The sequence below is a fragment of the Babylonia areolata genome, chromosome 3 (genome assembly GCF_041734735.1).
Source record: "Babylonia areolata isolate BAREFJ2019XMU chromosome 3, ASM4173473v1, whole genome shotgun sequence".
Classification (NCBI taxonomy): Eukaryota; Metazoa; Mollusca; class Gastropoda; order Neogastropoda; family Buccinidae; genus Babylonia; species Babylonia areolata.
This window is the reverse complement of record NC_134878.1, coordinates 3,189,509-3,215,020: the sequence shown is the minus strand read 5'-3', so window position 1 is coordinate 3,215,020 and position 25,512 is coordinate 3,189,509. Positions and strand designations below refer to the sequence as shown.

Genomic DNA, 25,512 nt, shown 5'->3' with positions numbered 1-25,512 from the left:
TTTGCTGTAAGCTCCACTGGTCAAATCCAGCATGATGAAAAACACACGGCACTCAGAAGTGAAACATATGAACCTGAAGACTGACTGATACACGTTCACAGTTACTTGCAGCAACGTTCCACTCAGCCAAATCCAGCATGGAATTCCAAACTGTACGTGTGTGCTTGGCTTGAAATGTTCGCTTGAAGACAACAGACAGGAAAGTTTCAGACCTGCAGTGCTGTCAGACTTTGTGAAGGCAGATGGGTGACACTGTGCTGACACAACTGAATGCACGCACATCACGTTAGCCTGCACAGTTTCGTTTTGAACGGACTGCAGCACGGACTGTATTTAGTCTTGTGCACGTGGCTGTGTGTGTAAGATTGAGGGAGAGAGGTGGAGAGGGCGCGCGTGACTGCATGGCTGTGTGCCGGCGCGCGCGTGTGTCGGGTATTTGTGTGTGTGTGTTTCCAGGTCAGAAAGTGTCAGTTTTCAAAGTTACCGAATTACCAGTTTGCAGGCTTTCTGTACTGGGGAACACTGATACAGGTTGCATCAATGTGACAGAGTCAGACTGGAAAACCCATGCACTTACAACTGATCAATAACAATGGGGCTGTAATTATTAGCTTGATCAGAACAGATAATGAGATAGGTATAGGTTGGTTATACTTATTACAAATGATCGTTGTTAACATAAACATAGCTTAATGTCTAAAACTGAGATGTCCAACAGAATCTGAAAGTAGTAGAATCTCCGAGAGTCACACAAAATCAGTGTTGAGCGGCCTGCACATTTCGGAGCGGAGTTTGTCAGTTGCCACAGTGGGAAACAGCACACCTATCAGACGATAAGCTTAGTCTGTAGATTCCCGGATGAGCATATATCGTTTTTTTATATCCATGTTCTGCCTCAGCTCACATCTTCTGATAAAACATGTTCTGTCAGGGCATTATGTTAAAGGCCGGACGACGCAACATGGTTGACAGTTGATGTTAAGGACTACGATCGGGATTCGAGAGAAATCAAAGAGAAATCGGTTGTGATAAAACGAAATACAAATACATATACAAATACATTCATCAATTCAGAACAAGGTACAGTATAATTTTCACAGTACTTTAAAATTCGTTTATTTCCTGTGTTTATCCTTCAGTTTACTTTATCACTATTCATCACAAATTAATTTATCCTTATTGATCAGTTTATGCATCTGTTCCATTTGACGCAAAATAGAATTCACAATATTCTGATTTATTTATTTTATGTTTTTTATTCGTTAATTATACCATATGTTATCAAGTTAAAGTGCATTTGATGCGAATTCATAAGATCGTTTTAACGATTGAGACAAAATTTTGCCGGCACTTGTCACAAAAATCAATATGCGATTGATCTGAATTTACCACAATCGAAGATCCCATAACATGCTTTGTTGAGGTCAGTGATTTTTTCAATCATTCACCAACACGCCCAGGCACTTCTGAACTGCTCACACTTTTCAGCCACTCCACCAAGCCAACGATTCAGTCTGAGGAAAAAAACATGGCACAGACTTGAATGCTATATTGTTAATGAAACCCCAAATCCCCAACGGTACCAGGAACACACAAGTCAAAACTTTAGATCCACGAAAACACTCAACAAACAGTAATACATAAAACACACTCGCATTTACCTTCATTTAGTTCCTCCACACACAAAACGCTGGTCATAAACACAGTGTATCAGAGTCGTAATACCGTGTATCAGGGTCTTTACACTGTGTATCGGGGTCAATGAAGCAGTTGTGAAGCCACAAATAGCACTTATGAAAATACTGGAGAGGCCCAATAGTCTTTTTCCTGTCTCATATCCATCACTCACACACACCCCTTTCACTTGACTGGCGTGCAGTCAGTATCACTTCGATCCTGTGGGTGGTTCCTCACAGCCATACTCCAGCTTTGACAAAACGGGGTGTATGTGTGTCGGTGGTGGTAGTGGTGGTGGTGAGGGGTCTGGGGGGGGGGGGGGGTGTGAAGGGGGAGGGTGACTCTGTAGGAGTAGTGGTGTGTGAAGGTTGATGGTCGGGTTTTAATCAGGCCAGATCAACTCTGGAAGCTGTGGAGTTAATCCCACCCCTTAACAGACATGGGTGGCGTGCGGAACAGCCAGGCACAGTAGTGCTGTATTCAGGTTTTCATGCAGTTGTGGCTGGAATTAATCCACCTGTCATTACCGTGACCATTATATTTAAGGGTCTTTGAAGCATGAAAAAAGCGTGTGTGAAACTCTGTACTTAAGGTCTTTGGCGTGTGTGTGTGTGTGTTATGGTGTGTGTGTGTGTGTGTGAGTGGAAGTGAGGGTGTATGCTTGAGGGTGTGCCACTGTGTGTGACTGTGCATGCAGAGGTGTGCACATACATATATGTACTCACCTGTATGCACTGTTATGAGTTTTGAAACCCTGTCTTCTACACTTGCTCTGTGTATTTGTGTATGCAGACATGCACATGTGAGAGAGCGTGTATGTCTGTGCTCATGATCAGAAAAGAGGGATTACATGATAATTATTTGTATTTCTTTTTATCACAACAGATTTCTCTGTGTGAAATTTGGGCTGCTCTCTCCAGGGAGAGCGCATCGCTACACTACAGTGCCACCCATTTTTAAAATATTTTTTCCTGCGTGCAGCTTTATTTGTTTTTCCTATCGAAGTGGATTTTTCTACATAATGTTGTCAGGAACAACCCTTTTGTTGCCGTGGGTTCTTTTATGTGCGCTAAGTGCATGCTGCACACGGGACCTCGGTTTATCATCTCATCCGAATGACTAGCGTCCAGACCACCACTCAAGGTCTAGTGGAGGGGGAGAAAATATCGGCGGCTGAGCTGTGATTCGAACCAGCACACTGATTCTCTCGTTTCCTTGGCGGACGCATTACCTCTATGTCATCACTCCACCTTCAGGGTTTTCTTCAGTGGCACCTGTTAAACATAGGTAACCAAATGTGCAACACACATTGTCATGATTCATTGATTTCATTTTATTACTAAAGATGGGTAACCGAATGTGCAACAAACGTTGTCACAACGAATGTCATGATTCATTTATTTGATTTTATTACTAAAGATGGGTAGCCAAATGTGCAACAGTCTTCATGATTCACTGATTTGATTTTATTAATAAAGAGGTAACCAAATGTGCAACAAACGTTTTCATGATTCACTGATTTAATTCTGTTACTAAAGATGGATAACCAAATGTGCAACAAACATCTTCATGATTCACTGACTTGATTCTATTACTAAAGATGAATAACCAAATGTGCAGTAAATGTCTTCATGATTCACTGATTTGATTCTATTACTAAAGATGGGTAACCAAATGTGCAACAAACGTCTTCATGATTCACTGATTTGATTCCATTACTAAAGATGGGTAACCAAATGTGTAACAAACGTCTTCATGATTCACTGATTTGTTTCTGATTCATTGATTTGATTCTATTTCTAAAGATGTGTAACCAAATGTGCAACAAACGTTTTCATGATTCTCTGATTTGATTTTATTACCTGAATGATAATGGTATGCACCAGGGTGAATGAAACATGAAAAGTGATAGAGTGGGGGAGAGATCGATTTCTGAAGTCCAGTTCATTCCCTGGTGTGTGTGTGTGTGTGTAATCTGTGTGTGTGTGTGATAAGAAACTCTAGGGAGAGCTGGACAGTATAAAGTCTTCAGAGAAGAAGCCCCCCTCAGTCAAGTGTTTCAGCCCTGAACTCCTTACACTCCAAGGGGGCTGGGCCGCACCCAGGTCATGACACCTGGATGCCCTTGTATTGCTGCCTTTTCTTTTGTTTTCCTGGTCCTCAGCAGGTTCAAACCCGCGCCTCCAGGGTGGTCGCCACTTCAGGACGAGCCACCTTTTCTGGCAGATGTTTTAACCACTGAGCCATCGTACACCAAGTTTGAGTAGGGAAATTTAATCCTTATAAAGTTTACTTTCATTCCTTCTCGACCAGATCCAGCTGGAACTCTTTTCTGCTGCTTTGGCCATTGCCTTGAGAGCCCATGTCCTCTCTCTGCCAGAAATCGACAACTGTTTCATGGGGCTGTGGGCAGGTGCGCCCACAAATCCTCTTGCATCAATCTCTATGGCAAGGACTTTGGCTTGGAAGCCAGATTCTCTCAGGAGGAATTTTGTTTAATGTCCCGTCACACATATCGGTGATTGAAGACATTTTGTTAAAGTATTTATGAATACATTTGAGTATTATCGGTTAGAAGGGGTGAGAGATGTGAATGAATGGAGATTTGGGGGAAACTGGGCAAATGAGGTTGAAATGAGGGTGAATTTTGAAAAAAAAAAAATCTAAATACAATTACAGGAAATTACTTAAAGGGCTTCGTAAAAGAGAAGTCGTTAAACTGAGACAAGCGAAACAATTGATAATGAATGCAAAAAGTCAAAAACATTGTCAGGTTACTAAAGCATATGCACTTGACATTAGAACAATACTTTGTCCGTAATGAATTTGATAAATATGTGTGTGCACGCACGTGTGTGCGTTGTGTGCAAGCATGTGTGTGATTGTGCAAAATGATATATGGATGCACCGTAAGTATTGTTTTCATAGTTTTGCCTGAAAAATGATATCGATGCTGTGTGTGGACAAATAAAAGATTCTCTCAGGTTGCTGGCTAGGCTAGCATACTTCTCGATCTTGTAGATGTGGGCTTCCTCCATTCTGCTTCCGTATGGCACAGTGAGATCAATCAGAATCGCTTGTTTCATTGCCATGGAGTGGAGTACTATGTCAGGTATCATGCCACTCTTGCTGATGATTTCCGGGTGTTTCTTCCCCTCTGGTAGGTCAACTGTGCATTCCCAGTCTTCGGCACAATCAAGCAGCCCATGTTTCCATGCTTTGGAAACTTCGGATGCTGTTCCTGGCCAGAAGCGGAACTCTACTGGAACTTCTGGTGGGGTTGGTGCTCCTTGGATAGTGCTCACCATGTGTGCAATTTCTTTAAGCACTTGGTTGTGCCTCCATGTGTACTGTCCTTGGCTCAACGCCGCTTTGCAAGCTGAGGACATGTTCCACGGTTTGTTTGCCATGGCAGAGTGGGCACGCAGGGTCATCTGCTTTCCCCCATTTCACTAAGTTTGTATTCAAGGGAAGGAGGTCACATACAGATCTTAGGATGAAACTGATCCTCAGAGGGGCCATGTTCCACATGTTGCTCCAGCTGAGACTTCTTTGGAGTGCATTTTCCCATGTTGTCCACTGCCCATGCTGGCCTTCCTTCTGGACTCTTCTGTCATACTCTTCCTTCTTGATCTCCTGTATGATCACGTCTCTTTTTGCTTTTTTGCTCTGTGTGTGTATGTAACCTGGTGAGTTTATTTGAGTGCAGCCATGCATGCGCGCCTCTGTGTGTGTGTATGTGTGTGTACCATTTTTTGAGAAATGAATCTTGAAACAAAAGCACACACCCCATATCCATGAAAACAACAGCAAAGCAAAGGGTTGGTTCATACATCTGGCAATTTATTTGTCAACACATCAGTCATCAACAACAGTCCTCCATTGACATTGTCACATAAAACTTGCATCAGCTGCACAAATATGCAATGTACGTGTTCCAAACAACAATTTTGATTCAAGGTGAAAAATCCCTCGCCTGCCTTCAGTTTGTTATCAAACAACCTACCCTCAGTTTGTTATCAAACAACCTGCCCTCAGTTTGTTATCAAACAACCTACCCTCAGTTGTTATCAAACAACCTACCCTCAGTTTGTTATCAAACAACCTACCCTCAGTTTGTTATCAAACAACCTGCCCTCAGTTGTTATCAAACAAACAAAATTCACTAAGTTGATCATGTTTTTTTATGACTGGAAGAAGACTTACAGGAGAAAAACAAAGGAGAATGAAGAGGATGAATGACAGTACTCCCTAAGGTACTCTAAAAGTGCCATTCATACGGCAACGATACAATCGCTTTGATCACTCCTCATTGCGGGAGGTGAATAAAAGCAGGAAGTGCTAGTTCTGTTTGAAGTGAAAAATATGTGAAACCAACTCTGTCCAGTGACCATCGACAATCATATCAAACCATATCAAAGCCCTTGATCAGAAATCTTTATTGGACAACATAGAGATAAGATTTTCACTATCAACGTAATACTTTATCACAATCAATGGAATGCTCATCTTCTTTTTTCTCTTAGCAAGTCTACAAAAAACAAACCAATGCCTGGAAAAGATTTCAATGGATCATGGTTTCCTGAAACTGAAACTTAACTGACTGAAATGAAATGACAAGAATGTGAAAACTGTCACTCAAGATTTTAAAAAAAAAAAGTACACATATCAAATCAAGGAAGAAAGAATAGAAAGAAGAAAAAAACCAACCAACCAACAACAACAACAGTAAAGAAATGCAAATATGTAAATCCACTGACCATGTCCACATTTTTTCTCTTCTTCACATGATCTAAACACCTGAAGGTAATACCGCATCAACGCATGATTTCACCCCTTCTTAGGTGCATGCATACCTACAGCCAAGAAATAAAAATTGAACACATTCAAACCAAATACACACTGATTATCAGAAACAAAATAAAAAAACAATTAATAAAAAACAACAACAATTACACAAATAAATAAAGATTAAAAAACAAAAAAACAAACAAAAAAAAAACAACTCATGAGCTTGACCTCAACTTCACAAGCATGCTAAGTCTTAGTTCCTTGATTGCTCTGTCTTTTTTTCTCTCAAGCACACATTCACTAAATGAAAATAACATATTTACAAAACAATGTTCCCCCTCCTCCACCAAACCAACCCTGTTATCAACAAGCTTGATTCTGTTTTTTCCTATTATTAATGAAAAAAAATGATGTGTCTACAATTCTATCAACTGATAATATTGGATCGAGATAAGATAAGATGTGTTTAACATAGTGGGCGTCACCAACTTAAAGAGACAACACTGCTTCACATAGCAAGAGCAAGCAAGGGGAGAAAGGGCATCACCCACTTAAAGAGACTGTTTAACAGTGGGCATCACCAACTTAAAGAGACTGTTTAACAGTGGGCGTCACCAACTTAAGAGACATCACTGTTTTACATAGCAAGGCAAGGGGAGAAAGGGCGTCACCCACTTAAAGAGACTGTTTAACAGTGGGCGTCACCAACTTAAGAGACAACACTGTTTTACATAGCAAGGCAAGGGGAGAAAGGGCGTCACCCACTTAAAGAGACTGTTTAACAGTGGGCGTCACCAACTTAAAGAGACTGTTTAACATTGGGCGTCACCAACTTAAGAGACAACATTGTTTCAGATAGGAAGAGCAAAGCAAACATGTGCATTTCAGCTAACTTTTATCCTTCCTTGCTATGTGACCCAGCCGACCACCCAGGGTTATAGCAGGGTGGACAATCTTCTAACTTTTGAAAATACTTTCACATATGTATTTGTTCCACCATTTTCCAAACATACAGTATCACGCACACAAGACACACAACACAAACAGAGGGGGGAAACGACTGACAAGTTAAAAGAAAATGAAAGAAGACAATAAAGGAAACTATTTATCAGATGGCATTGAACAGCAAATGGTCAATGCTCAATGTCTTCTTTCTTCATCGCATTTTCACTTCGAGTGACATTAGACGTGTTATATGTGTGTGTGTGTGTGAAGGGAGGGAAGTGGTGGTGGTGGTAAAAGGGGAATATACACGTGGCTCTCACTGTTCACACATGTCACCAAACATAATTCTAGTCTCTTCAGCTGTAATGTTGTGAGGATTTAACTTGAAGCGTTTTTTTCACCCACACTTGAATACTGATTAGAGTTAACACTCACAGGATTCATTCATGCACAAGTGAGTGTCAAAAAGTACACTATCACAAGCCCAATGTTCAAATATAAATAAACTTCATGCAGTCTCAAGCTGGGCTTGCACATACACATTGCGTCAGACATATACAAATAAATCAACACACACAAAAAAACATACACAAATAAATCAACACACAAACGTTGTTGCTTACTAACAACCAGACCATGCACACCACAGACAAGTGTGCATGCACCCATACAAGTTTACATAATATATGCACCAACATACATATATATATGCCCACACATCAAGTTTTCATTATTCTTTCTGTACAAAACTGTGTAATTAAAAGTTGCACCAATGGGTCACGGTACAGTATGTGTAATTAATGTAATTTTCTGACCCTCAGACTCGAACACCATACATTCACAGGATAACAGAGAAACGTTACCATGTAATAACAGTGTACCTATCTATAACAAAGAAACAAAGCACTGTAATAACAACATATCTAACTATATAACAGAGAAACAATACCATGTAATAACAGTATATCTATCTGTAAGATAACAGAAACAATACCATGTAATAACAGTATACCTATTTAACTATGATTAACTGATCATGAAATCGCCATGTATATGATTCCTGTCAACACTTTTGAGAGCTGTCAATGGCCATCACAGCATCATCAGAGTCTCGACCACTGATAAAATGAATTAAAAAAAAAAAAAAAAAAAAAAAAGTTAACACGATGGCACACAGCAGATTACTGTGGGGCTGCCTGAAAGCATAGCCAGCCTCACTGTTTAGGAACTCGTCTGACAGCACGCTTCAGTCTCCTTGGGCCGTCCCCAGCTCTGAAACACACGTTGTCACAGGTTCAGATTCTGGCCACCAGCATGAGACAGATTGAAATAGGAAAGCGCAGGTGTGTGTGCACAGACACACATACTCCAAAGAGCCAGTTACAGAATCACCCATCCATACACACAGTCACAAACACACAGCCACATGTATTTCTTCTGTGTTGTCTGTATAATCCAAGAAACATATTCAAGACTAATAAAGACATGCCAGTTTTGAATAAAAGGTTAATATGTGTTTACACATTTCTTCTGTCATTGCTGCTGTGTGCACATGTCAAATGTCTAGAACTTCCTTTCCGAGGAAGTGTCTGTGTTTGTTCCCATGTGCCTTTTAAATTTTTGTTCTTTTTAACCTGTGTGCTGGGTGAATTGGTAGATAGAAAGCACTGACTTGAATCATGTACTTCTCTTTACTGTTGATATAGGAAAATTGAAAAAACAACTTCCAGTTTAACAAAATAAACATCAAGTAATCAAGTAAAACAGAATAAAAATCCAGTATAGGAAAACTCACACACAGTAAAGCAGAATATACAAGGTAGACAGAACAAACATCAAGTGAAACAGGATGAACATCAAAGTAATGAAGTAAAACAGAATAATCACTCAATATAACAAAGAATAAATAATAGTAATATTAAAGGGAAAACATCCAATAAAACAGAGAATAAATACCATAACAATAATAGTAATGTTAAAGAAAAACATCCAATAAAATAGAAAATAATTACCATAACATTAATAGTAATATCAAAGAAAAACATCCAATAAAACTGAGATTATATACCATAACAATAATAGTAATATAAAAGAAAAACCGAGAATAAGTACTGTAACAATAATGGTAATACATGTATTAAAGAAAAACATCCAATAAAACAGATAATAAATACCATAACAATAATAGTAATGTTAAAGAAAAACATCCAGTAAAACAGAGAATAAATACCATAACAATAACAGTAATGTTAAAGAAAAACATCCAATAAAACAGAATAAATACCATAACAATAACAGTAATGTTAAAGAAAAACATCCAATAAAACAGAATAAATACCATAACAATAACAGTAATGTTAAAGAAAAACATCCAATAAAACAGAGAATAAATACCATAACAATAACAGTAATGTTAAAGAAAAACATCCAATAAAACAGAGAATAAATACCATAACAATAATAGTAATGATAAAGAAAAACATCCAGTGAAAAAACAGAGACCAAACATCAAGCAAAAAAGTCTGGGGATATTCACTCAATCTGGATCCATGACAAAGTGATTATTGTTGCCAGCATGGGACTTAGTAGCTGGTGTCCTTAGTACATTGAATCAGAACACCACTGAAGAGGCTCAGCAGCAGTGCAGAGTTTCCTCTGGTGTGTGACCCTATGGTGACCTACCACTAATAGTTCCTGCAAACTGCCAATGCTGGGACTGCGACAAATGAAACCAGGTGTGACTGTGTATGGGGGACTAAGAATGAGCAGCCAGTGAGTGAGTAATGACACTGAAATGGTGCAGATGACTGGGCAGCAATAAAAGCAGAGCAACAACAATCAGCAAATCGCCTCAGTACTGTGCCCAGAAGAAGACAGAGGGGACACCACTCACCCTATACTGAAGCTGTTTGGCGTGGTGGTGGGGGCGGTGAAGAGAGGAGTGGGGGGGTCAGAAGTGGACGAAGCAGCCTGGCCGAAGGTGGACTGGCTGGCCGTGTGGGCCGCTGCCCTGTCTGCTGCCCTCTGTAACACAGCACACAGGGCGTGATGCCACCTCCCTCTTGTCTTCAACCTTTCATATTAACTCTGTATGTGTGCATGCCTGTGTGCATATGTGTTCAAGCTGAGGTATGTCTGAGCATTATGAGCACATATGTGAGTGCTTGAGCAAAGTTGGATGATACAGACGACGACTATTGGGCAGATTTTGCTTCATATTTTTCCTTTACTTACGAATAGCTCTAATGCCATTTCTGGTAATTTTCATCTCTCAACATCATCTCAAGACATCAGTTAAGTTGACACCAGCAATAATAGCAACTTGAAATATAAAAATCAGCTATCCAAGATCAATGAAATAAAACCATGTATAAGTTTAACCGGATTGATTATTTTATGTAAGAACAACCTCAAAATACCCCCCCACCCCCCACCCGGGCCCCCTTAAAACTGAATTTTTCAAAAAGTTAATAATGACTGTAAATTATTAGAACACAGAATTCCAATGTCATCTTGTGTAAGAAAACTCTACAAATATAAGGAGATTCCGTCAATGCTAAGCAGCTTACAGGAGAGGCGAACTGGAACGCAGACGCTGTACTGTTGGACAGTTTATCTGCACCAGACGCTGTACTGTTGGACAGTTTATCTGCACCAAAACTGAATGAGGGCTGCACTGATCCAGAAAAACTGAAACCTGAAGGGAAATAAAACAACAGAACAACAATATTTCCCTTATCATTCAGTAAATGTTTAGAGCCTGAATCACAAGACTGAAAACACACACACATGTTTCAACTTCAAGTCACAGTGTTCATGTAAACACAGCCAGAACATGTTCCCTCTTCCATGAAATGGGCTTTTTCTAAAATGCTATTTGCTAATTGTTCCCTATGATGTGGCGAAAAAAAACCAAAAAAAAAAACCAACGAAGCAAGCAAAAAAGAAGTATATTTCATGCCTTGCTACACTCATTCAAAGGTAGGCATGCCTTGTAGTCATCATCATCTCCATTTCTAAGTTCAGGCTGAACAATTCGCTGCTGTGGTTTATCACTGACAGAAATGCAAAGTCATTTTTTTGTCAATGATACAGAAAGTCAAAATTAAAAACTATCACAAACTTGGGTCATTTTCAAAAACACTTTTGGATATATATATATATGAACATAGATATAGATATATATACATATAGATAGACAGTTTTTTTTCTTTACAAATTAATAAAAAAAACAAACCCAACCACTTTTGAAACCAATATGAGTCCTGTCTAAGTTTCTGGGCCAACAAAGGGAGGGGAGGAACTCTTTTACGGGTGAAGACAATCCCAGAGTCAGACTGAAACTGACATTCAGTATTTTCACTCTTTTCTTAGGTCTTCGTTTAGTAAATATTTACACCATTCCAGGGAATACTCAATGTAAATGCAGTGGATCCTTTCCAGTTTCAAAGTGCCCTCTGAACTGTGACAGGTGCTATGTAAGTATCCATCTCTATCAATCCTTTAACCTCGCCTATGACAGGTGCTATGAAAGTATCCATATCTATCAATCCTTTAACCCCACCTGTGACAGGTGCAATGTAAGTATCCATATCAATCAATGCATTAACCTCACCTATGACAGGTGCTATGTAAGTATCCATCTCTATCAATCCTTTAACCCCACCTATGACAGGTGCTATGTAAGTATCCATCTCTATCAATCCTTTACCCCCACCTATGACAGGTGCTATGTAAGTATCCATCTCTATCAATCCATTAACCTCACCTGTGACAGGTGCTATGTAAGTATCCATCTCTATCAATCCATTAACCTCACCTCTGACAGGTGCTATGTAAGTATCCATCTCTATCAATCCATTAACCTCACCTATGACAGGTGCTATGTAAGTATCCATCTCTATCAATCCTTTAACCCCACCTATGACAGGTGCTATGTAAGTATCCATCTCTATCAATCCTTTAACCCCACCTATGACAGGTGCTATGTAAGTATCCATCTCTTATCAATCCATTAACCTCACCTGTGACGGGTGCTATGTAAGTATCCATCTCTATCAATCCATTAACCTCACCTCTGACAGGTGCTATATAAGCATTCATATCTATCAATCCATTAACCCCACCTGTGACAGGTGCTACATCAGTATCCATATCTATCAATCCATTAACCTCACCTGTGACAGGTTCTATGTAAGTATTCATATCTATCAATCCATTAATCCCACCTGTGACAGGTGCTACATCAGTATCCATATCTATCAATCCATTAACCTCACCTGTGACAGGTTCTATGTAAGTATTCATATCTATCAATCGATTAACCTCACTTGTGATAGGCGCTACATAAGTATCCATAACTATCTATCAATCCATTAACCTCACCTGTGATAGGTGTTACGTAAGTATCCATAACTATCAATCCATTAACTCCAACTGTAACAGATGCTATGAAAGTATCCATACCTATCAATCCATTAACCTCACCAGTGACAGGTGCTATGTAAGTATCCATATCTATCAATCCATTAACCCCACCTGTTATAGGTGCTGTGCAAGTATCCATATCTATCAATCCATTAATCTCACCTGTCACAGGTGCTATGTAAGTATCCATACCTATCAATCCATTAACCTCACCTGTGACAGGTGTTGTGTAAGTATCCATACCTATCAATCCATTACCTCCACATGCGACAGGTGCTATGTAAGTATCCATCTCTATCAATCCATTAACTCCATCTGTAACAGGTGCAATGTCAGTATCCATAACTATCTATCAATCCATTAACTCCATCTGTAACAGGTGCTATGAAAGTATCCATACCTATCAATCCATTAACCCCACCTGTGACAGGTGCTATTTAAGTATCCATATCTATCAATCCATTAACCTCACCTGTGACACGTGCTATGTAAGTATCCATCTCTATCAATCCATTAACCTCACCTGTGACAGGTGCTATGTAAGTATCCATCTCTATCAATCCATTAACCCCACCTGTGACAGGTGCTATGTAAGTATCCATCTCTATCAATCCATTAACCCCACCTGTTATAGGTGCTGTGTAAGTATCCATCCCTATCAATCCATTAACCTCACCTGTGACGGGTGCAATGTAAGTATCCATCTCTATCAATCCATTAACTCCACCTGTGACAGGTGCTATGAAAGTATCCATCTCTATTAATCCATTAACCTCACCTGTGACAGGTGCTATGTAAGTATCCATATCTATCAATCCATTAACTCCACATGCGACAGGTGCTATGTAAGTATCCATATCTATCAATCCATTAACCCCACCTGTGACAGGTGCTATGTAAGTATCCATATTAACCAATCCATTAACCTCACCTGTGATAGGTGCTATGTAGGTATCCATATTAACCAATCCATTAACCTCACCTGTGATAGGTGCTATGTAGGTATCCATATCAATCCATGTCACCTGTGCCAGGTGCTAACTATCCATATCAATCAATCAATCCATGTCACCTGTTCCAGATGCTAACTATCCATATCAATCAATCAATCCATGTCACCTGTTCCAGGTTTCTAACTATCCCTATCAATCAATCAATTCATGTCAACTGTGCCAGGTGCTAAGTAACTATCCATATCAATCAATTAATCAACCAATCCATGTTACCTGTGCCAGGTGCTAAGTAATTATCTGTATCAATCAATTAATCAATCAATCCATGTTACCTGTGCCAGGTGCTAAGTAACTACCTGTATCAATCAATTAATCAATCAATCCATGTTACCTGTGCCAGGTGCTAAGTAATTATCTGTATCAATCAATTAATCAATCAATCCATGTTACCTGTGCCAGGTGCTAAGTAACTATCTGTATCAATCAATTAATCAATCAATCCATGTTACCTGTGCCAGGTGCTAAGTAACTATCTGTATCAATCAATTAATCAATCAATCCATGTTACCTGTGCCAGGTGCTAAGTAATTATCTGTATCAATCAATTAATCAATCAATCCATGTTACCTGTGCCAGGTGCTAAGTAACTACCTGTATCAATCAATTAATCAATCAATCCATGTTACCTGTGCCAGGTGCTAAGTAACTACCTGTATCAATCAATTAATCAATCAATCCATGTTACCTGTGCCAGGTGCTAAGTAATTATCTGTATCAATCAATTAATCAATCAATCCATGTTACCTGTGCCAGGTGCTAAGTAACTATCTGTATCAATCAATTAATCAATCAATCCATGTTACCTGTGCCAGGTGCTAAGTAACTATCTGTATCAATCAATTAATCAATCAATCCCTGTGCCAGGTGCTAAGTAACTATCTGTATCAATTAATCAATTAATCAATCAATCCATGCTCCCTGTTCCAGGTGCTAAGTAACTATCCATATCAATCAATCAATCAATCATGTTACCTGTGCAAGGTGCTAAGTAACTATCCATATCAATCAATCAATCCATGTCACCTGCCCCTGGGTGTAAGTAACTACCCATATCAATCAATTAATCAATCATTCAATCCATGTCACCTGTGCCAGGTGCTAAGTAACTACCCATATCAATCAATTAATCAATCATTCAATCCATGTTACCTGTTCCAGGTGCTAAGTAACTATCCATATCAATCAATGCCACCTGTTCCGGGTGCTAAGTAACTATCCATATCAATCAATCAATCCATGTCACCTGTTCCATCAATCAATCTGTCACCTGTTCCAGGTGCTAAGTAACTATCCATATCTATCAATCAATCAATCCATCATTTCCATGTCACCTGTGCCAGGTGTGAGGGAAGAGGCGGCAGCAGCATTGCTCTGTGACCCGGCCCCCACAGTGAATGAGAAGTGTCCAGTGTTGGTGCTGCTCTCCGCCCCCAATGGTGGGAGCGGGCCGGTGTCCTTGCTGCTGGCAGCGTTGGTCTGTGTGTTGAAGGCAACACCGCTCCGCTGCCTGCCTGCTGAGGTTGAAAATTCAAAATAAACAGACTTGAATTTTCTCCCCCCCATCCCCCCAAAAAATATTTCATATATTCATTTTCTAAAAATCTTTGTTATCTTCCCCTGATTGGGAGTTATCTCATCCTATCCACACTGAGCATTATGATAATCATATTCTCTGTGCATTTTCCTTCAAGAAAAAATATTCTTTTACATACTTTTGAGCATCAATATAATTTTTGATTTTTATGTAGACAACGGTAATTGCCAGAATCACAAACAGCTGCAGGAGTCATGGGTTAAGGCTTTGGCTGAAATGTTATGTATGTGCGTGCTTCAGCTGGTGTGGTGTAAGAGGGGTAGCAGTCTGTGTGGGTATGCTCTGAATACACCAAGCATGTTGCAAATGCATAACACAGCCTGTTCCTGCTGACACTAGTGTTGTTTCATACATGTGCAGAAGGTGAGTGAGTGTGGACAGTATGCAGCCAGTTAAAATGATTCCTTTGTTTCTATTTTAGGTCTCATTTCACACAACTCACACATTCAATCTCAGAACAGGCTTTCAATTCATCCAAATCATGACTCCATACACAAACAATAGACTAACTATATACCACAATGATGTGCTGTGGCTATCCTTTGCTTAAGTTTCCGTTTGTTAATTGGATGGAAAAGGGGGTCTGGAATATTTCTCAAGTGCATGGGGACAGTTGTTTCCTTTCCTATGAAGATTTTAGTCAAAAGCATGGAAATATAACAAATTTTCTTACTTTAAATGGTTACATGAGGTCAGTTAGAAATTATATAAAAAAACCTGAACATTGAAATTGATAATGGCATTGCTTTACAGACGAGAAAATCATTACAACTGATATATTCAGTGAAAAAAGGAACAAAAGTTTATTACAACACTTTAGTTAAAAACAATATGACTCCTAAATGCTGTAACAAATGGAACGATTTGTTGCAACTGAACATTAACTGGAAACAGACATTTTACAAAATATGTGATGTAAACTTAAAATGGTTTCAAATAAGAATAGTTCATAGGATTATTACAACATACAGATCACTGAAACAGATGAATATATCTGATAATGATAAATGTAGCTTCTGTGGATCACATCCAAAAACCACTGAAACAACTTTTTTGGAGATGTGAGATTGTGCAAGGATTTTGGAATACTTTACAAACTGATATTAATAACAAATGCAAAAATTTATACAATGCCCAATTATGTGAAGAACTTATTTTATTTGGAAACACACATTTGCTACAGATGACATTTTTTATTTTATTATTTTACTTGCCAAAAACTTGTACAAATGCAAAATCAATAAACAACAACCACAACTCAATGCATTTAAAACACAGCTCAGATTCAGACACAAAATCGAGGAACATGCATCTTATATATACTGATGAACCATCATGCTTTTCATACAAAGTGGAACAGTTACCTTCCAATTATGGAAACTGTTACCTAATCACAATTTTGCCTGTTCCATAATTACTATTCTGTATAATAGTCCTTACTTGTACTGACAGGTTTTTATTTTTATCATATTCATTTATTGATTCATTTGTTTTATCTTATTACTATTATCTTCTTTTTTTTCAAAATTTTTTTATTGTTGTTTGTCTTTACAATTGTAAGTTTCTTTTCCAATAATGTAGATGTGGTATACCCATTGCTCTTTATTATATTGCAATGCCACCACTCTCTTTCGCCTCATCCTTGATGCCATTACTGTAATAGTTGACATGATTGATGATATTGCTATGCTACAACTGGTCTCTTTATTATTAATATCATCTTAAATCATCATCACTACTGCAATCAATAATGCGTAAACACTGATTGATTGAATGATTGGAGAAGTTTTTTTTGTTTTGTTTTTTTCGTTTTGTTTTGTTTTGTTGTTGTTGGATATTGTTGTTCGTGCTTTGCTGCTTTCTATATTCTACTTTGGTTATGTCATGTGTTTTTTTTATCACAAAAGTGAATGCTACTGTTTGTTCATAATTCTCTGTATAGTATACATGTCTTTGCAAATTTTGTTTTTAACTTTAAAAAAAGAAAAAAGTTTCAGTTTGTTTTCTCAAGAAGCATCACTGTGTTCAGACAAATCCATATGTGCACAACCACTACTGTGGTAGGCCGATGCCTGATCAGCAGCATGACCAAACACACTTTGTCAAGCCCTGAGTGCATGAATATATAGCTGTGTATTATACAGAGTCTATCAGAAAGGATTTCTTCTGTAGAATTTTGCCAGAGTATAACATTTATGTTGCCATGGGTTCTTTTTCAGTGTGTCAAGTGTGTGCTTCACACCAGACCTTGGTTTATCATCTCATCGCAATGACCAGACTCTCAGTTTGATTTTTCCAGTCAAACTTGGGAGAAAGGGAAAGGCCAGGATTTGAACCCAGATCCCAGCAGGCACTGTATTGGCAGATAAGCATCTTCACCATTCTGCCACCTTCCTCCATTGCTAAATATGCTGAAGACCAGCAGACCTTTTGACAGCTGTCCAAAGTTGAAGGCCACAGCACTGCTGGTGACGGCTGTGGGTGTGGCGAAGGTGAAGGGCTCCCCACCATCATCAGCAGGCTTGGAGCTGGTCAGTGGGGGCGTCGTCACGTCGGCTGGACCCACACCTGCAATGTGTCACAAGTCGTATCTGTTCCAAACACACACACCACAAAAACCAAAACCATTTGACCTTACAAATGATTTTACCAATATTATGAATATATATTTTTTTGGATTCAAGATAGCTCTTAGCTAATCCCTTGAATAATGACAAATGAATGATATATGTGAAGTGAACCTATGAGTATTTATGTACACTCCTTGAATTATACTCTACTGCGTAATGCTCCACTGGTTTTTGATGAATTCTGATTTTCTCCTTTCTTTTTTTTCCTTTTGTGTGCATTTTTTGATGACATTATGTGGAACTGGACTACATGTGTTTTTCTTGAGAAATATACCCTTCACAGCAAGGGGGATGGGGGCGGAGCTAGCTCTCAGCAAAAAAGATCTTTTTCCTTAAATGCTTTGGCCAAGATGAAATTTTGTTCAACAATCAATATTTAAAAAAGAAAAAGAAAAAAAAAGGCAAGGTCTTAGCAAATGAACATTAAAAAATGGCTTTGTCCTAATCATAACTTGACTAAAGTGTACACATCTTGTGAACTGCTTTCTACTTTAATCCCAACTAGAGTCTGGCTAATGGGGAGACTACAAAACCCAAATCTAACTTTAAAAAACCCAAAAAAAACAAAAAAACCTGACTTCTATTTCTGACATGCTGCTTTCTGCCTCCCTGGCTTACAGCTTCACACTTAGTATTCTGGCTCCCTGGCTTACAGCTTCACACTTAGTATTCTTTGACTCCATGGCTTACAGCTTCACACTTAGTATTCTGACTCCATGGCTTACAGCTTCACACTTAGTATTCTACAGCTTCACATTTAGTATTCTTTGACACCGTGGCTTACAGCTTCACACATAGTACTCTTTGACTCCATGGCTTACAGCTTCACACTTAGTATTCTGACTCCCTGGCTTACAGCTTCACACTTAGTATTCTACAGCTTCACATTTAGTATTCTTTGACATCGTGGCTTACAGCTTCACACATAGTACTCTTTGCCTCCATGGCTTACAGCTTCACACTTAGTATTCTACAGCTTCACATTTAGTATTCTTTGACACTGTGGCTTACAGCTTCACACATAGTACTCTTTGACTCCATCGCTTACAGCTTCACACATAGTATTCTTTGACTCCATGGCTTACAGCTTCACACTTACTATTCTACAGCTTCACACTTAGTACTCTTTGACACCGTGGCTTACAGCTTCACACTTACTATTCTACAGCTTCACACTTAGTATTCTTTGACACCGTGGCTTACAGCTTCACACTTACTATTCTACAGCTTCACACTTAGTATTCTTTGACTCTGTGGCTTACAGCTTCACACTTAGTATTCTTTGACACTTTGGCTTACAGATCCACACTTAGTATTCTACAGCTTCACACTTAGTATTCTTCAACAGACAGTATTCTACAGCTTCACACTTAGTATTCTTCAACAAACACTAAGTATTCTACAGCTTCACACTCAGTATTCTTCAACAAACACTTAGTATTCTACAGCTTCACACTTAGTATCAAGCTGAGTATTCTTCAACAAACACTTAATATTCTACAGCTTAACACTTACTATTCTACAGCTTCATATTTAGTATTCTTCAACAAACTTAGTATTCTACAGCACCACACTTAGTATTCTGCAGCTTCACACTTAATATTCTTCAACAAACACTTAGCATTCTTCAACAAACACTTAGCATTCTTCAACAAACACTTAGTACTCTTCAGCTTCACACTTAGTATTCTACAGCTTCACACTTACTATTCTACAGCTTCACACTTGGTATTCTTCAACAAACACTTAATATTCTGCAACTTCACACTTAGTATTCTACAGCTTCGCACTTAGTATTCTTCAACAAACACTCTACACAAGCCCACAATGTTTGGTATTTTGTACAAGTTAATCAGAAAGATCCTCCTGGGTGCTGGATTATCTGATGATCTATTAAATATTTGTTTCACCATGTTTTTCCTGCTTTCTGACTGAATTACTGACTTCAATCATAAAATCAAAACAAAGGTAAAAAAAAAATTAACCCCCACCCCACATCCCTCCCTCCAAAAAAAACCCCCCCAAAAAACCCCCACCCTGGACTGTACCATTGTCAGACACTCCTGTGTCCCCGTTAACAGCTGACACCTCCCCCAATGTACCAGTCTCCTTCGCTCCATTATCCCCGTTGACAGTGGACATGGCGGGCGAGGAAAAGAGTGCACTCCCATGCTGCCCTGAATGGGGCCTGGTCACAACACCTGACTCACCAGACCTGCTGCTGGCAAAGCCTGAACCACCTGAAGCACCAAACACAAAGCCTGAACCACCTGAAGCACCAAACACAAAGCCTGTGGAACCCACAGAACTGGGGGCAAATAAATGATGTCCATTCTGACTTGTTGAAGGGGCCTTCGCCGTCCCTCCAAAGATGAAGCCACTGTTTGTTGAGGATGTTTTCTGGCCTGTGCTCTGTTTTTCACAGGAGTTGCTGCCATTTAAGGTCACTTCTGTGGACACACTGGAGCCAAAAACAAAGGGGGGTGAACTCTGACTGTGTGTGGTCCTGCTGAACTGAGAGCAGCCTGGAGATGTGGAGTGAGCTGCCCCTGACGACGATGGAGCGGCATCGTCAGACACACTGTGACACATCCTGTCACCTCCTGACACAAGAGACACTCTGTTGCAGGTGTTTGTTGTACAGCTGTCTATGACTGAAGTCTCAGTGGAAGTCACTTCACCAGCATCATTTCTTGCTGCAGAGTCCTTCCTCTCACGCTGGACACCAAACGTGAAACCTGAAGAGGCCACAGTCTGGGAATTGTCTGGCGTTGATTTCCCAAACGTGAAACCTGAAGAGGCCACAGTTTGGGAACTATCTGGTGTTGATTTCCCAAACGTGAAACCTGAAGAGGCCACAGTTTGGGAACTATCTGGTGTTGATTTCCCAAACGTGAAACCTGAAGAGGCCACAATCTGGGAATTGTCTGGCGTTGATTTCCCAAACGTGAAACCTGAAGAGGCCACAGTTTGGGAATTGTCTGGTGTTGATTTCCCAAACGTAAAACCTGAAGAGGCCACAGTTTGGGAATTGTCTGGTGTTGATTTCCCAAACGTAAAACCTGAAGAGGCCACAGTTTGGGAATTGTCTGGTGTTGATTTCCCAAACATGAAACCTGAGGCCTCAGTCTCTGTAGTTGATGTTGCCAGTCTGGAACTTCCTGTGGCACTGAAGGCAGTAGAAGTAGAAGAGGAGGATCCGAACTTGAAGCCCTCTGCCCCTGCCGGAGATCTGAAGTCCGCTGACGCTGAGCCAAGAGCAGTGGAGACTGACGCCCCCAGGTGAACCCCCCCAGGACAACTGGTGTTGGAGGAGGAGGAGGGAATGGCAGGGGGGAAGCTGGTGGTGATGGCAGGTGCTGGTGCTGCTCCTGTCATCAGATATCAATCACCTTGTTCCTGTCAACGCTGTATAAACCAGTGTGTGTGTGTGTGTGTGTGTGTGTGTGCGCGTGTGTGCGTGCATGTGTGTGTGTGTGTGCGTGTGTGTGTGTGTGCATATATATATATCAATCTTTGCCCTCTGCGTATATATTTCTCTTAACTATTCTTTAATGTATTCTACCATTTCTTAAAAGTAAGATTTAATCATTTTTCATTTCAGTCTAGGGAGGCTGTCAAGGATTCATGTGTTGGGAAATGGTTCAGGCACAAGCACATTTTTCTGTTTTCTGCAGCAGGTGTGGTGCAGTGTATGGACCTGTTTTCTGCAGCATGTGTGGTGTTTTCTGCAGCATGTGTGGTGTTTTCTGCAGCATGTGTGGTGTTTTCTGCAGCATGTGTGGTGTTTTCTGCAGCAGGTGTGGTGTTTTCTGCAGCAGGTGTGGTGTTTTCTGCAGCAGGTGTGGTGTTTTCTGCAGTATTTTCTGCAGCAGGTGTGGTGTTTTCTGCAGCATGTGTGGTGTTTTCTGCAGCAGGTGTGGTGTTTTCTGCAGCAGGTGTGGTGTTTTCTGCAGCATGTGTGGTGTTTTCTGCAGTATTTTCTGCAGCAGGTGTGGTGTTTTCTGCAGCAGGTGTGGTGTTTTCTGCAGCAGGTGTGGTGTTTTCTGCAGCATGTGTGGTGTTTTCTGCAGCAGGTGTGGTGTTTTCTGCAGTATTTTCTGCAGCAGGTGTGGTGTTTTCTGCAGCAGCATGTGTGGTGTTTTCTGCAGCATGTGTGGTGTTTTCTGCAGCAGGTGTGGTGTTTTCTGCAGCAGGTGTGGTGTTTTCTGTATCAGCATGTGTGGTGTTTTCTGTAGCAGGTGTGGTGTTTTCTGTAGCAGGTGTGGTGTTTTCTGTAGCAGGTGTGGTGTTTTCTGTAGCAGCAGGTGTGGTGTTTTCTGCAGCAGCATGTGTGGTGTTTTCTGCAGCATGTGTGGTGTTTTCTGCAGCAGGTGTGGTGTTTTCTGCAGCAGCATGTGTGGTGTTTTCTGCAGCAGCATGTGTGGTGTTTTCTGCAGCATGTGTGGTGTTTTCTGCAGCAGGTGTGGTGTTTTCTGCAGCATGTGTGGTGTTTTCTGCAGCAGCATGTGTGGTGTTTTCTGCAGCAGGTGTGGTGTTTTCTGCAGCAGCATGTGTGGTGTTTTCTGCAGCATGTGTGGTGTTTTCTGCAGCAGGTGTGGTGTTTTCTGTAGCAGCATGTGTGGTGTTTTCTGCAGCATGTGTGGTGTTTTCTGCAGCAGGTGTGGTGTTTTCTGCAGCAGCATGTGTGGTGTTTTCTGCAGCATGTGTGGTGTTTTCTGCAGCAGCATGTGTGGTGTTTTCTGTAGCAGGTGTGGTGTTTTCTGCAGCAGCATGTGTGGTGTTTTCTGCAGCAGGTGTGGTGTTTTCTGCAGCAGGTGTGGTGTTTTCTGCAGCAGGTGTGGTGTTTTCTGTAGCAGCATGTGTGGTGTTTTCTGTAGCAGGTGTGGTGTTTTCTGTAGCAGGTGTGGTGTTTTCTGTAGCAGGTGTGGTGTTTTCTGTAGCAGCAGGTGTGGTGTTTTCTGCAGCAGCATGTGTGGTGTTTTCTGCAGCATGTGTGGTGTTTTCTGCAGCAGGTGTGGTGTTTTCTGCAGCAGCATGTGTGGTGTTTTCTGCAGCATGTGTGGTGTTTTCTGCAGCATGTGTGGTGTTTTCTGCAGCATGTGTGGTGTTTTCTGCAGCAGCATGTGTGGTGTTTTCTGCAGCAGGTGTGGTGTTTTCTGCAGCAGCATGTGTGGTGTTTTCTGCAGCATGTGTGGTGTTTTCTGCAGCAGGTGTGGTGTTTTCTGTAGCAGCATGTGTGGTGTTTTCTGCAGCATGTGTGGTGTTTTCTGCAGCAGGTGTGGTGTTTTCTGCAGCAGCATGTGTGGTGTTTTCTGCAGCATGTGTGGTGTTTTCTGCAGCAGGTGTGGTGTTTCTGCAGCAGCATGTGTGGTGTTTTCTGCAGCATGTGTGGTGTTTTCTGCAGCATGTGTGGTGTTTTCTGCAGCAGATGTGGTGTTTTCTGTAGCAGCATGTGTGGTGTTTTCTGCAGCATGTGTGGTGCATAGTGACCTGTTTTCTGCAGCAGGTGTGGTGCATTGTGACCTGTTTTCTGCAGCAGGTGTGGTGCATAGTGACCTGTTTTCTGCAGCAGGTATGGTGCATAGTGACCTGTTTTCTGCAGCAGGTGTGGTGCATTGTGACCCGTTTTCTGCAGCAGGTGTGGTGTTTTCTGCAGCAGGTGTGGTGTTTTCTGCAGCAGGTGTGGTGTTTTTCCTTCAAACTGTAACTGAAACCAACGTGCTTTGTCATGCTTTGAGTGCATACATTTGCGTACTTATCAGAGTGGATTTCTTCCAAGGAATTTTGCCAGAGGACATGTTGCCATGGGTTCTTTTTCAGAGCACAAAGTGAGTTCTGCACACAGGACCTCTTTTTACTGTCTCATACAAATGCATGGATGCTCAGTTTGATCTTCCAGTCAAACCTGGTAGCATGGGCTTGGCAGGGATTCACAGGCATTGTACTGGCAGATCAGTGCATCAACCATTCTGCCATCTTCCCCCATCAAGAGCTCTGTCCATTTCCTTGTCATTTATTCTTCATTTTAAAAGTTGTCCAACCAGTTTGGTTAATTTAATCAGCATTTGATGTCTGGTACTCACTTCTCTTTCTAAAAAGTGATTTCTTTAACCAGTTGAGTGCCAGAAAATTTTGTGAAAAAAAAGTTCTCTCCCCTTGCCCAGAAATTTTGAGGATTCAGGGGTAATGAAAAAAAAAATCAAGTACTAAATCTATGGGAGATAACAGAAAGAAAGTGAACGTTTTTGTGAAGGAAAAGGCTGATTGTAGACAACTGTTCAGGCATTTAAAGTCAAGATAATAATTTTTGTGCAACAAAAAAGTCTATTTCCACCACTACATAATGACACCCATAAAGAAAAGAAACAAAATACAGCTAGAAATAGCATGCATATTGTGAGATTATACCTGTAGAAGAAATTAAAGCAAGCTATAAGTTTATAAAAACAAATCACAGCTCACGTAGATATGTAAGTGAATCACTGTCCTAACAATGGCAAAGGTGGTTAGAATCAATGTAAAAGGTCAATGATGATCTCAGAAAGTAAGCTGGCAAGCTTTTCAACAGCTAAGAGCTTTCACAAGTGAGAGGGTGTTCTTTGATGACATTCACTCCCTTCAAGTTACACATGGGCCAATTAAAGTGTCTGTTGTGCATCCGGCTTGCCACCTCTTCAAACAAGTCAACCATCTGATTCAGCAGAAAAAAAAGCATTAAAAACAAAAAGCATGTGTTTCACGTCCAGTGCGGGTTCAATCCTGCATTTCCTGAAAACCATGGAGCACTGGCAGTTGTCGATTTCCTGCAGTCTGCACTGAAATGTGAGTAACTGAAATGTGAGTACACAGGCGTCCAACTGCCAAGCCCCCTTCATAACCTATGGCTGGCATTCGATCTATCATCTTACATCACTCCTCTCCCTGTCCTCCTCTTCCACTTGTTCAGAAACACTGCCTGACTGGACAGATGAACTGAATCACCACCGAACAGGCTGTCAGTTTCATCACTGTCATCGTCAATCACCTTCGTGTTCAAACCAATCATCAGACAAGAGAGATCCTTCTCCATCGCTATAGCTGTACATTATCACAAGCACAGCTTTTGGAATTGTGTACATCTGCTGACTGTGAACACGCCCTTTACTGGACACAGTTTTCAGTGCCTCTTCTGTAAATGATGCAACTCCCTTTTCCATGTGCGTATCACATGCTCAGTTAGCAAATCATTATCAATTAAAAAGGGGTCTTCTACTTGATGTAGGTTCATTTAAATAGTATTTTTATAATCCAGGCACATCAAACAAATAGTTCAGAGTCTGTTTATGTGAAGTGAACCAAACTCCAATGAAGGAAAAATCGGAATACATGCAGGATGTCAATGGACGTCTTATAGGCACTATGGCAACTTTCTGTAGGACGTCAGCTGATGTCT

At 40.5% G+C, this 25,512-nt stretch overlaps 1 protein-coding gene across 7 annotated transcripts in view; it reads right to left on the bottom strand.

The window, feature by feature from the left end:
• The window catches only part of LOC143279666 (uncharacterized), a 139,448-nt gene that overhangs the window by 83,184 nt on the left and 30,752 nt on the right, over positions 1 to 25,512 (bottom strand). For 2 of the 7 annotated variants that reach the window (XM_076583722.1, XM_076583725.1), the window contains 6 exons: positions 20,114 to 21,448; positions 17,875 to 18,015; positions 15,185 to 15,367; positions 10,983 to 11,110; positions 10,307 to 10,437; positions 5,510 to 8,685 (listed from right to left, as the gene is read on the bottom strand). In XM_076583722.1, coding sequence (XP_076439837.1) covers positions 8,628 to 8,685; positions 10,307 to 10,437; positions 10,983 to 11,110; positions 15,185 to 15,367; positions 17,875 to 18,015; positions 20,114 to 21,448 — 1,976 coding nt within the window. In that variant the 3' untranslated portion in view covers positions 5,510 to 8,627. Of the gene's footprint in view, positions 1 to 5,509; positions 8,686 to 10,306; positions 10,438 to 10,982; positions 11,111 to 15,184; positions 15,368 to 17,874; positions 18,039 to 20,113; positions 21,449 to 25,512 lie in introns of those variants that run through there. The other 5 variants (XR_013054935.1, XM_076583723.1, XM_076583724.1 and 2 more) reach the window with 5 other exon arrangements.